This window comes from Pagrus major, chromosome 17 (genome assembly GCF_040436345.1).
Source record: "Pagrus major chromosome 17, Pma_NU_1.0".
In the NCBI taxonomy this organism is placed as follows: domain Eukaryota; kingdom Metazoa; phylum Chordata; class Actinopteri; order Spariformes; family Sparidae; genus Pagrus; species Pagrus major.
Genome location: NC_133231.1, coordinates 17,402,860 through 17,416,184, shown reverse-complemented (window position 1 = coordinate 17,416,184; position 13,325 = coordinate 17,402,860). Strand labels below are relative to the sequence as shown.

The 13,325-nt window shown below is 41.3% G+C and overlaps 1 protein-coding gene across 1 annotated transcript; it reads right to left on the bottom strand.

Moving 5' to 3' along the window:
- Window positions 1-1,492: 1,492 nt before the first annotated feature.
- Window positions 1,493-13,325, bottom strand: pdp1 (pyruvate dehydrogenase phosphatase catalytic subunit 1). Its single transcript, XM_073486079.1, has 9 exons — window positions 13,239-13,325; window positions 7,647-7,911; window positions 7,387-7,554; window positions 5,998-6,209; window positions 5,597-5,678; window positions 4,031-4,125; window positions 3,762-3,930; window positions 3,457-3,675; window positions 1,493-2,549 (listed from the first exon to the last, which is right to left on the bottom strand). The coding sequence occupies exons 2-9, from the start codon at window positions 7,896-7,898 to the stop codon at window positions 2,169-2,171; spliced, it is 1,578 nt and encodes a 525-aa protein (XP_073342180.1). The 5' UTR covers window positions 7,899-7,911; window positions 13,239-13,325; the 3' UTR covers window positions 1,493-2,168.

Genomic DNA, 13,325 nt, shown 5'->3' with positions numbered 1-13,325 from the left:
ACCTTCCAGCTGATTGTAGGTTAGAGGGACGTCCTGCTGCATTCAGGGGTGTGGCAGTGTGCACTGCTTGTGTCAGCCAAAACACACAACAACAGGAGGCAGTGGTGTGTATTCAGTGTTTTATTAAACCATTCCATATACAAAACTTAACCCACATAAGTTACAATTTATACATACGACTGTAGATAAAGACGTGTAACATACGGCTAAAGCTGAATAAATAACCTTTAATATTCAAACAGCTTCTTTCAAATTTACATTCCACTCATTCGTTTGGGCTTAAATACACTTGAACACAAAACCAAGAGCCTGCGTATAGTGTTTAACTGGAGAGTGTCATGAATAATAAAATCATAAACTGTTAGCCACAATGCTAACGATAGGTCAGAAAAACAAGCAAGGATTTTAACACATGTCCCTTTTAACCCCACAAACCTTGAAACAGAACTACAAATCTTCATTTTATCCAACTCCAATGTCTGTTGATTCAACCTCATCACAGCTGTGACATCTGGTTACAGCTGTGATGGGGTTGAATCAACAGACATCATTATACCACAATAATAAAGTCATAGTGTCACAGAAAAGCCAGGTACAGATCAGTCTACCTTTAGTTGTGCACAGCGCAAGTCTTTCAGGAGTTCATGACTTGTTAGACTGAGCAGTCTGTAAATATTTGTGTTCCCAACATGTTTGGATTGTGAGCTTTTAAAATGAAGAAATGTTGATTATTCCAATTGTTTCATTTGAGGAATTTTAGAGGATTGAAGTTAAAAGTATCCAGAAAAAAGAACAGTTAAAATATTGTGTAACAGGTTTATTTTTCCCTCTCTTCTCTACAATATAATCTTGTGAACCCTGAGATTTATCTTGGGACTCACACAGGATGGGAACCACTACACTATGAGCTTAAAGTGTCAACTGTTAACTTTAAGTTTAAGTGTTTACATCCACATCAGATGTTCACGAGGGGTGTAAATCACCAGTTTAAACACGTTACGATATGATATCAATTCCTTGGACAATGATTCGATATTTGCTGATATCACAAAGTCTGCCACAAAACGATAAGACAAAATCATCTGGACATTTAACAATCAGTTAACTACAGTAGAAGCTGCTACTTCTTTATTTTCTAATTGTGGCCATAAAGAGAAAAAAAAAATGTTGTAAAGAAAGTTTACTTCGAATTGACTCCTCTAGCACAGATAAAACATGGCTAAACAACAAGAAATTTAAAAGATAGCATAAAATTCAGCTCAAAATTAACCGTCAAGTAGACAAAGCAAGGAGGGGCACTTGGAGAGATGTGCAAGGGAAATTTTAAAATAAAGGCACATCTTTAAAATTATGATATTGATCGATGTTTTCACTTTCCATAATTGATCAACCCTAATGTTCAACAAACGTGGATGCAAACACCTTAAAGCTCAAAGTCAACACTTCAACCTGATGCTGGAGTAAACATCAACATCCAAGAACTCACAGTCTGCAGAACAAAACGTGTATATTTGAACAGTACTAAGAATATCTCATATGATGGCACACACAAAGAAATAAAAACAAACGGATGCGACAGTCCTGTGGTAACATCAGCCTCACAGATGCAGAAGTCTGTGCATCTGATTAACAAAACCCCACAGCAGAGAAAGATAGTGCAGAGTTATAATGGCACAGCCCAGTTAGAGTCCATATCAGGAGAGCAGGTCGAGTCAGTGCTGCATCAACAAAGGCCTCTTTACTTGTAAAGTCCCAACCTTCGCCCTCTTTGGAATTTCTTTCATTTCAACCCCGCTGAGGCTTTCAGCGGACGAGGAGGTTGAATCTTTTGGCACAAGAATCAGTTTGTAACAGCACGCAGAGAAGTGTGTATGAAACAGTTGACAGAGGTTACTGGCAGCATAAATAACATGTTGTGTTATATAAGAGACGATCCAGTGTTTAACAAGGATCTTCTCACTTCATAAAGACCTGGATCTTGTTTTGCGCTTCACAAATTCTTTAGATAAATAGAGTTAAAACAATCCATTGAGACTGCTGGACAGATAATTTCTTGACATGGCCTGTTTGTCCGCAGAGTGTGCTTGTGTGTAGTCCTACAGTACAGTTACACAAGTGTGCATGTGTGTACTCCGCAGCGTAACATCAGTGAATGGCTTTTGTGCAGCTCAGGACTGCCCTTCCGGTCTCTGTGCTCCGATCACATGAGGGTTGAACTGAGAAATGATGATGGTGATGTCATCACGGTACATGCGAGCCAGCTCCTCGGGCAGCGACAGCATTTTCGACAGCCTCTCGTGGTCAACCGTGCCGAACTCGTTGTTCCCCACCGCGTGGCGCATCAGGTGGGTTGCCGAGTTCTGATCCTCAAAAGCTGAAGATACGCGAGCCTTTCTCTCTTCCAGCAGCCCCTGCATCTGTCCCAGGGTGACCCTGTAGCCCCCGACTGTGAGGGGCTGGCGCTGGTGCATCCCTGTCAAATACTCCCCAACAATGCGAACCACTTCCTGTCTGTGGAGGGTCTCCCAGAGGCCGTCAGAGCCAATCACCTGCAGGGACAGACAGACATCAGATAAGCTAAGTCACTCACGTAGTGACTGAAGTTGTCATGGCCACAGTGAGATCAGCAAATGAGATTTACTGAAAAAACACTGCAACTAGGAACGATTATGCAAAACTATGTTCTTCACAAACACAACTTTTGTCTTCAGGTCACAGAGTTCTCATTTCAAACCAACGCTCTGTTTCCAAAGAGAATGCTTCTTTTTCTAGAAAACCATCTTCGTTGAGCATAACGGTACAGACACCAGCATGAAGAGCACAACTATCAGCCAAGAGTTTCATTTTGTAATTTGGCCAGATCTCAGATTTAATTTGCTTTGCCATCAGCCAGTGCACTTAACGTTTCCCATCTAAGAGTGAGAAGCCAGATCTATAATGTGTCCCAATATCCTTCTAGCAGTTTGCAGAGGGGAGAAATCTCCTCCTCTGATTTGCCGCCTGAATTTTGATTAAATCAGCGTATTAAACATGTCTGAGTTGTACAAATTTACGGCAGATTTTACCCTTTGATGAAACAGCTGTCATCGCACAGCTTTACAGGTGAGATTAAGAATGGGGAATATATACAGAGCTTTTTCTGTTGGATTACATGATATATTGATGAAGTTCTCATCAACTGTCATTCAAGAAGTGGTTCAACTTTGTTTAGTCAGCACTGAGTTTGAAAGGAAGACTGAAATTAAAGATGCTGCTACTTTCTACTGTCCTGTTTTCCGGCGTGTTTGTGACATTGAGCGTTAACACAAAACAGAATTATTAGAGTAAAATACAGAAAAAAACTTGTCTACTGGCAATAGGACAGGAGTCAATTGCCCTACTTTGGCAGGTTTACACACGTTGAAAACATCTGTATAAAAAGTTGTTTCAGTGATGAAACTGTGCCTCCTTTCTCACCATGAAGCGATCCTGTGGCCTCAGTTTGTGGTACGTGATCTCAGGCTCGGCGGTCAGGTAGGGCGGTGTGTGATAGTTTGGAGGGATAAACTTGGTGTGTTCGTTTTCATGGAGCTGATCAGGACCGGACTCCAACACACGCTTCTGCAGTTCAATACTCCATTTGAACTTCACATCGCCAAATGCACGGAAAGGCATGAGGAGGCCAAGCAACCGGTCCTGACAAAGAAGATGACAGAAGGAGACTTTTGTTTAAATAAATGCCTTCACAACAGTCACACAGAGCAAATTAGTAGAAGTAGTACCTGTCGTATGACCGTCTTCCTCTCTGATGGAGGGTGTTCGCCCCGTATCCGAGCCATCTCCTCATCATTCTGCGCGCTATGGTCATTAGAGAGTGTGTGAGCGCTGAATGAACCATCCTCCTCCTGCACCCCCAAAACTGCCCGAGCATCTCCTGAATTGGCAATAAACCTTTAGTAAGAGAGAAGAAGAAGCAAGGCTGAAATTAGTGTCTTATGTAACACTTTGATACAATGATAGGAATGTGTGTGCATGTTTTTATTCTCCGTACAGGTCTGATCCATCGATATGAGCCACGCAGGCCGTTGCTCCTGAAAAGGCCACTCTCAGGACCCAGTAGTGCAGAAAAGCGTTCGGGTCTCCGACCTGCAAGGCAAAACAGCACTGTGAGCCCCCAGACAGGACACATGGTTTAGATTACATGGAAAGGCAAGGACACCTGAGCTCCTCTTAAATCCATAAAAGTTTAAATTTGGATGCTCCCATTTTTTGCACTGCTGCCATGAGGCAAAGGTGATATTCAATATGTATCCTAATGAGCGACACAGCAAAGTCCTGCACTCAGAACAAATTTAATGACTTGCGATGATTTGATTCAGACTTAAATGACTGAGAGTCAGTAACAACAGTGATGCTTGAATTTATGCCTGATGATTATCTAGTTGTTGACTGTTACTGTTACACGTACATGTATATAAACTGCATGCCATGACATATGTGATGCATAGTCACAGTGCACTGCCTTGTGCTAAAGAACACTGCACTGGTTTCCTGTGTGTCAAAGGATAGATTTTAATCACATTACTGACCTATAAAGAACTAAATGGTCTCAGGCCTAAATACATCTCTGATTTATGTTACGAAGCATCCAGACCTCTCCGGTGATCTGGTACAGGTTTACTCAGTGTTCCCAGGATCAAAACAAAGCAAGGTGAAGCAGCTCTTTGTTTGAATGCTCCCCACCAAAAATACCTGATGTCTGCTAAAACTGTCTGCTCATTTATATCAGGGCTTAAACATTACTGTTTACTGTGGCTTGCCTTGCCGCCTGCAGCCTTTTCTCAAGCAAAGCTCTTTTCCTTGTTGTAATAATCAACCACATACCGAGAAGAAAGAACACAAGCTGCCTGGGCTGTGCCCGCTGCATAATGAGTGTGTGGTTAAGCAAGACAGAGCAGTTTGTATTTGTTGTCAGCTGGGTAGCAATGAACAGTACAGGTCACAGTGTGTCATTTAATAAATGCAGCAGCTTCTCCAGAGTCAAGATCAGTCTCCCTTGTTGTTACCCCAACTGCTGGAAAAGTGAAAGCAGTCACCCCTGAAGCCCAGTGGCTAATACCGCCGCCTACATAAAGATAACTGTATGTGGCGGAAGTTCTGGGTATATTAAATCACTGGTTATGTACAGGTTCAATGGCACTATACAAAAGAGGAAACAAGGCTTTAGTCAAGTGGCAGAGTAAGCCCTGTAAACTTAATTTACATGGATTTTACATTAACTAGTGTTGGTCGAAATGTAAAACAGGTAGACCAATGCTTGACCATATAAGCCCCAGAGCTCTGACTTTAGTTTATTAAATTAAATTAAATATCCAGCAAAAGTCAAAGATACCCACACTTTGACTTAAGATTTGACTCTGATGGGCTGACTGTTGTTCAATAGCCTACTTCACTATGAGCTTTTGCTGATTAAGTCCTTGAATGCATTCTTTAATCTGCAAAAATGGACTGATGTAAAAGTTCTGCTACAGCTCAGCAAAGTTTAATAGAGATGGATGTTTAAGGGTCTCTCTTCTAGAAGAACCAGCAGCACATGAAAAAAGCAGTCAGTTCCCACCTGAGCCTCCAGGGAGATGTCATTGTCCAGCCTCTTGAAAGCATTCAGCAATGCCTCGCGTGTGTCTGGAACTTCGCCTGGGCTGAAAACGGAGACAGAGCAATCTGTGAGCAGCAGATAGAGAGAAAGCCAGAGGTCGACAACGGAGACCGACAACAGCACTATTGGCAAAACAACAGACGGGCCAGTGTTGGTGTGGGAGTGTTGCTACAAGGTACAAATGAAATAAGAAACTAGGAAGTCCAGTTTGAGATGTTAGAAGAAGCCAAGAAACTGGACAGCAATTTATAACTGTTTGAAAAAGGACTGTGCAGAATTTTCTTAATGGTTTTGTGTAAATGGACAAAATTAATCAGTACAGATATTTTGATGCATCCTCTGCTTTGTTTCCCAGGTCTCACCTGGTGAGATCTATTAACTCCTGCCAGTAGGTTCGGAGACTGTTGAAGTAGAGATTCTGAGCCTCCCTGCTGAAGTAGTCATTGGGGTGTTTGTGCCACTGCAGGATGGGACTGAGGGCCCTGCCGGCATCCACCGCTGCTTCGAGCTCACACAGTGTGTTGTGGGGCAGCAGAGACACTGCGATGTAGTAAAACAGCCTCTCACTCAGCGCCTGGCAGAGATGAGGAGAGGTGGAAACTTAAACAGGAGAAAATAATGGCAAGGCTACAGGGTTTAGCTAGAATAAAGATATATAATCCTTGGATCAAAAATGTTCCCAAATTAACTACATACATATTGTATTTTAATCTGTATAAATTACAAACCTGCTTGCTGTTCATACTGTATAACACACAACCTGACCGAGTCTATAGAATATATTATGTGCACACATACATATACATATGATATGTACATATCATAGTTGCACATTACTCACATATCACTGGGCATTTGTTCTTACTGTTTATATGTATATCGCTTTTTTGGGGGGTATAAATCCAAGTCACATACCTTCCTACAGGTGCAACAATTAGTCCCTTAAGCTGAAACAAATCCAGTTGCCTACGATACAGCACCTAGAATTAGTCCCTTACGCGATTAGTTGATCAAAAGAAAAATGAAAGCCAACTATTTTGATAATCAGTCATTTTTCAAGCAAAAATGCCAAATATTTGCTGACCCCAGCTTCTTAAATGTAAGGATTTACCCCTTTTCTTTGTCATTTATGATAGTAAAGGAAGACTTGTTGGATTTTGGACAGGTGGTTGGACAAAAGAAGCAATTTGAAGACGTCACTTTGGGCTCTGGGAAATTGTGATGAGCATTTCTTTGACAAAATGTTTGGAAAATGATTGGATGGAAATTAACTACGATCAACTTATCCTGAGTGTTATTATCCTGATATTCAATAAAATCTTATATCCTATTACCTTGATTTAAAATTTTGTTGTACTGGTATTACCTGTGTGCAATGACTGTTAAGTTGATCTAATTGAATCTAACTACTGACAGATGAGCAGTTTACCAGAGGTTTACAGCCTAGAACTTTACAAAGCATGTTGCATTCAGATTTAGATTACAAATTACAACATCATGTTATTTCCTTTCACTTGACCAATTCGGATCAAAGCTCTATTTGACGAAGTAACCCTGTTATCTGTCACTCAAATAATGAAAATAAACACTTACAATTCAATTTTGGAAACATAGTGCTGATAAACAGAGCACTGACACAGTATTAAGTAAATATTACACACCTTATAAAGGGCTTAAGACAAAGTTATCTTGTTGGATTTGAAATGTCTGAGTTTAAACGTCCAATTTTGAAAGTATAGTGTCAGCTTTACCTGTGCACAGGCACAGCCAGCATGGCCATCAAACACACCCAGCAGCATTCCTCTTGTCTGCAGGCATGTAGCTGCACTTCGCCGGTCTTCTATAGGAGCATTGGCTGGCAGCTGATTACTCTCAAAACCCATCACCGATGACACATTCTTCCCATCAAACTCCGGCACCTAAAACCACAATATGTAGAAATGGTCAGATGAAAACTTAAAAATAACAAAGGCGAGATGTGTTTTCTGTACGCATGAATGACCACACAAACCTTGAAGCTGTACTCGTTGGCTTTTAGGATAGAGTTGACCTGCGGCGGTGTGAGGATGTAGCTGCGGAGCACTGAGGTTGTCTGGTAGCTTCTTGAGTGCTGATGGCTCTGCCACATACAAGAGGGCCGTCTTGAGGCAGGTCGGTGCGTAATGGGGCCAAGCTGGGACTTGTGTTGTTGGCATGGTAACAGACTGGAGGCCAAGACCTTGGTGCGGGGCAAACCCCTGAGCAGCTGAGATGTCACAGGCATGGCTGAGGGTGCACTGCAGATACAAAGAGGTCAGAGGCTAAGCAGTCAGAAAGGCAACAGCTGGTTGTGCTTTTATCACGATGCATTCATCTGAAGATAACAGAGTGTACTCTTTATGCACCATTAAGCAAACAATGTGAAAACAGAACGAGATTATGTTGTGAGGTTTAGAAACTAGGACAGGCTGACTGAAGCAGGACCTTAAATTAATACCTCAATAACCAACCGACCACACTGGCCAGTAATGGTTGGCATTTAACCGTAACGTGTTAATGTTTATTTACAGTCCAATCTTTGGTAATTGCCCTTTTAAAAATTCCTTCCAGCCTCACATGGGGTATTTTGGAGCCTTTTTCAAAAATACAGCAACAGACTGACTTTTGGTTTCAGGACTGTTCACTTTTTGACCTGAAGTCTCTAGAAAATATGTTTAAACAGATAGCACCACGTACACGGCTCCAGGGTCGATCAATTAATACTCTGTCAGCATAGAAATACCCACTATAGATACAGCAACACGGTTATCATCAAATCAGCCAATAACTGCAGAGGAAATACTTAGCAGCATTAGGGAAATGAATAATTCTAAGACACCAGGGCCTGACGGGCTGCCATCTGAATTTTACAAAAAATTTTCCACTCAACTAGCCCCGTTATTATTAGATATGTTTAATCATTCCCTGTCTATAGGAACTTTACCAAAAACTTTAACAGAGGCAACTATTTCCGTTATTCTTAAGAAGGATAAGAACCCTGCTGAATGTAGTTCCTATCGCCCAATATCACTTTTAAATGTAGATGTGAAAATACTAGCAAAAATTTTGGCAAAAAGATTGGAAACATGTCTCCCTTCAATAATCTCTGAAGACCAAACTGGCTTCATCAGAGCTCGTCAGTTATCCTCAAATGTTAGACGGCTATTAAATATTATCTCTTCTCCGTCCAATGAAATAAAGCCTGAAATAGTGCTCTCATTGGACGCGGAGAAAGCTTTTGACAGGGTGGAATGGGGGTACTTATTTAGAGCACTAGAAAAATTTGGATTCGGAGAAAACTTTATTGCATGGATACGCCTTCTTTATAAATCACCTCTTGCCCGTGTTAACACAAATAGGCAATATTCATCATATTTCCCCTTGTCCCGTGGTACCCGTCAAGGCTGTCCGCTGTCGCCGTTACTTTTTGCTCTTGCTATTGAGCCGCTTGCCATACGGTTGAGATCTTCTGCACATCTGCAAGGTGTTAAACGGGAAGGCATTGAGCACCGTGTTTCCCTGTATGCAGATGATCTATTAATTTACATAACAGATCCTGTTACATGTGCCAATAATTTATTACAGATACTAGATGATTTTGGTGCATTTTCAGGTTACAAAATCAACCTCCAAAAAACTGTCTGTTTTCCAATTAACTCCAAAGCCAAAACACTTACGCAGGGACAAATTCCTTTTAATTTTTCTCCAGAAAGTTTTCAATATCTAGGGATCAACATCACCCACTCTTTTAAGGGCTTGCATAAAAATAACATTGACAAATTAATAAATAAAGTCAAAACTGACCTACAGAAGTGGTCCAAGTTGCCGTTGTCATTAGCAGGCAGGGTGCAATGCATAAAGATGAATATCTTGCCGAGATTTTTGTTTTTTTTTCCAGTGTTTACCTCTCTTCCTGACAAAAACATTCTTTAAAAAACTTGATCAAGTTATTCTTTCATTTGTGTGGGCGGGTAAGGTAGCCAGGATTAATAAAAGCACCCTACAGACAGCAAGGCAGGAGGGTGGGCTGGGCCTACCTAACTTTATGTTATACTACTGGGCAGCAAATATACAAAAGATACTCAGCTGGTGGTATGAAAGTGAGTTGGACTGGTGTAAAATGGAGTCCCTCTCCTGCCATACCTCTTCACTTGTGGCTCTGACATGCTCCCCTTTGCCACTTTCAGTTTCAAATTATACCTCAAATCCTGTAATCTTGTCAACTTTGAAAATATGGACACAGTTTTGCAAACATCTCAAGCTAAAAAATCTTGTCCTCCTAGGTCCGTTATGCAATAATCATATTTTTTTACCTTCTAAACTTGACTCCACATTTACACTTTGGAAGGAGAAAGGTATTATATCATTCCGAGACCTGTTTTTAAATGGTACATTTGTTGATTTTGAGAGTCTGTCCCAGAAGCATGACTTGCCCCGGACCAACTTCTTTCGCTACCTCCAGGTTCGCAGTTTTATTAAAGATCATTGCAGTACATTTCCACGTTTACCAGCAGATTTACCTAAAATTCTTGACAAACCAGAAACTTGGATAAAAATGACATCAAAGCTGTACACAGGTATTCTCCAGGCTAACCCCTCTCCACAGATCACGGCAAAACAGGGGTGGGAAAAAGAGCTAGGAATCCAACTCCAGGATCCTTGGTGGGAGAGAGCCAAATTACAAGTGAACAGCTCCTCATCCTGTGCCCGTCTTAACTTAATACAATTCAAAGTACTGCATAGAATGCATTTCAGCAAAGCAAAACTAGCAAAGATTTTCCCTGGCAGTAGTGAAGCTTGCAATAGATGTGCCTTTGTCCCAGCTGACTTAGCCCATACTTTCTGGTCATGCTCGAAGCTAACAGGGCTCTGGAAGAGCTTTTTCAAGATCATGTCAGAGGTTCTAGGTGTAGCTATCACTCCCTGTCCGCTCATTGCTATTTTTGGTGTTCCCTCAAATTATTCAGAATTCAGTAAGCAGACGTTAAATGTTTTAACATTTGCCTCTCTGATTGTCCGCAGGCGTATCCTTCTACACTGGAAGTTGCCTAAACCCCCAGCAGAACAATCTTGGCAGACTGACCTAATGTCATTCCTTAAATTAGAAAAAATAAAATTTTCACTCCGAGGGTCAACTGAGAAATTCTATACTACATGGCAGCCTCTTATCTCATATTTCGATAATGTAGCTACAACATCTACGGTGTAGGAGTGAATAACACATTCTGTTTTTCTGTCCAGCTGTGCTCTTAGATCAATATGACTGTACAAATGTAAGGTGGTTGATGAGATACTCTGTTTGAAAAAGAAGACCAACTGGGGTGGGGGGGTGGGATAATGTTTTGTATGTTTTCTACTTGTTCATTTGTTTGTATGTTTGTTTATTTGAAAAAAATCACGCATCTATTTGTAAAGGTCATGTAACATGATGTGAAGTGTTTCAATAAACAGATTTATAAAAAAAAAAAAAATTAATACTCTGTCAAATCTATATATTATAGAGCCAACTCTATAGTAAGTAGTGTTAACACTAAGTTTAAACTTTCACATTAATTAATGGTTTTTATTATACTCGCACTTTCTAACTTTATTTTGTAAAAAAAAAAGGTTATCGCAATTTCTTGGTGTGGGTGGGGGGACATTATTTAACTTTTGGGATTAAAAATTGGATTTATCTTCACTCCCGTTTATCAACCTGACTGCAGCAGCAATCCCGGTGGTGACCTCCATTGCAAGATGTTTATATTGGAGTTAGAGGGGAAATTTATTTTCATTCATAAAGACATTACAGACAAGGACATTATGTTCTGGACACAGTGTTTGGGAGGTTGAGCTCCATTCAATCCTAGCTGCTCAGTGGCGCATGAAGCCAAAATGGCTCGACTTTCCGGCTATAAAATTACCCAGATCTTTTGTTTTGTGTGGCCAATAGAGCATGCGCACTAGAGACTTCCGCCGACCGACTTCTGGCTAACTTCCAGTTTAGTGCACGGCTAACTCAATAGGGGTAAAAAAAATATTAAATCTTGCAGCTCTTCTAGACTTTCCCGATTTTATTGGGCTGCATGGCTTAATTTATGATAGTCAAAGGAGGGGGTTGTGATGCTCAAACAAAATTATCCACCGTTATACAGCTGCTTCTTTCACAATGTTAGCTGATGGGAAAAAGTATTTTTGGACCACAGTGCGTCACTTGAAATTGTAATTACACAGTTTGGCAACTATGAAAATTGGCTTCAAAGCCTGCTGCGCTTCCTGGGGGCTTGATTACAGAGACGAGAGGGGGGAAAGAAGAGAGAGAAACTGAGTCTCTGGTGAGTGCTGAGGTCACTGAGAGTTGACCCTTGGTGTGTGCCGTTGCTTGCTATCAATAGCTTAGGGGTAATTTGGCTGTTTGTTGACCGCACCATTAAACAACCAACAGTGCTATTAAAAAATAAATGTGATGTGACTTAGGCTCAAATGTTCACAGACAAGGTCATGTTTTAAAGTTTTATTCATGACAAGTTTATTCTCATTTGCTGATTTCCCTTAAGTAGGCATGGGCAACCAAATGAAACACACCGTTAGCTTGAGCTTGGTTTGAACATTGTTTAAAACATCTGGATTAATGCAAGTGCACAAATAAAAAAAAATATATAACAAAAGGTCTCAGACATTTTAATGCAGAAGTTCTACATATTGTATCTTTCAAGGAAGGAAAAACATTTACCCGAAACATTTACATAATATGTTAATAAATTAAAATTTAAATGTATTATTTGGTGCAGCTGATGAGAGAGTTAGGCTCACCAGTGCAACCAGTGCTAAAAGTTATTCTGCAGCCCTGACGTGCTGGCTCATGTCCTGGCGTTTGGCTTGAGCTGCAGCCCTGCTCTCAGCTTTAGCCCAGCTAATAATAGCTTGAGCAAGAATCCCAGGCCTGACATTTAGATCTTGAGAAATGTTCTGTCCGGTCATGACCCAGTGAACTGCGTTCTGGCTGCGTGTCTCCATATAACCTTTCCTCGTTGCGTAACATAAGTAAGTGCATCTCAGCCAGTCATGAAGATGCAGCAGCAGCAGCAGCAGCAGCTCAGGTGAAAATCTACGCTGCTAAAACATGTCAGTGAAAATGTCCAACAAGGCTGTGTTGAAGTAAGCTGGTCAGCCAAACATCCTCCCAAAGTCAAACTGGGTATGAGTCAGAGGGCCCGTCCCAGCTCTGAGCTCTACAAGAAAGTTGCCATGTTTGTTGACATCACTAGCCTCTCTCTCTCCTAGCTAGCTGCAAAGCAAGTCTACAAAAACGTAAGAGCAGTTAGCGGGACTTACGACACAGAATATCAGTCTCAGAGCCGAAACAGTGCCAAGATATGACATTAACAGATAATGTTAGTTATATAATGAGCACAGTAATCGTCAGTCAGCCAGGCAAAGCAGCCAAAGTCTTGCTAATGACCACCAGCTAGTGGTGCCTGGGTTACACCCATCAACTACCGTCAAACTGGATGCCGCCTGCTCGTGTAAGACATGACGGCACCAGCTGAAAACCTCTTGATTTAACTGTCGGAGAGTGTGAATGCAGAGCAAAATCCCGACTCACCTTAACCGGTGGATGTGAAGAAGTTATTGAAGTTCATAGCTGAGCACCGACCCCTCCGGGCTCTATCATTCTGGAGCGCCTCACCGC

Bases quoted from the DNA above. Each gene is read 5' to 3' on its own strand.
- pdp1 (XM_073486079.1), bottom strand. From the start codon at position 7,898: ATGCCTGTGACATCTCAGCTGCTCAGGGGTTTGCCCCGCACCAAGGTC. The intron at 3,931-4,030 runs GTACGGAGAATA...CTCTTACTAAAG, and splicing joins CATATCGATGGATCAGACCT to GTTTATTGCCAATTCAGGAG. The intron at 2,550-3,456 runs GTGAGAAAGGAG...CTGTCCCTGCAG, and splicing joins GGCCACAGGATCGCTTCATG to GTGATTGGCTCTGACGGCCT.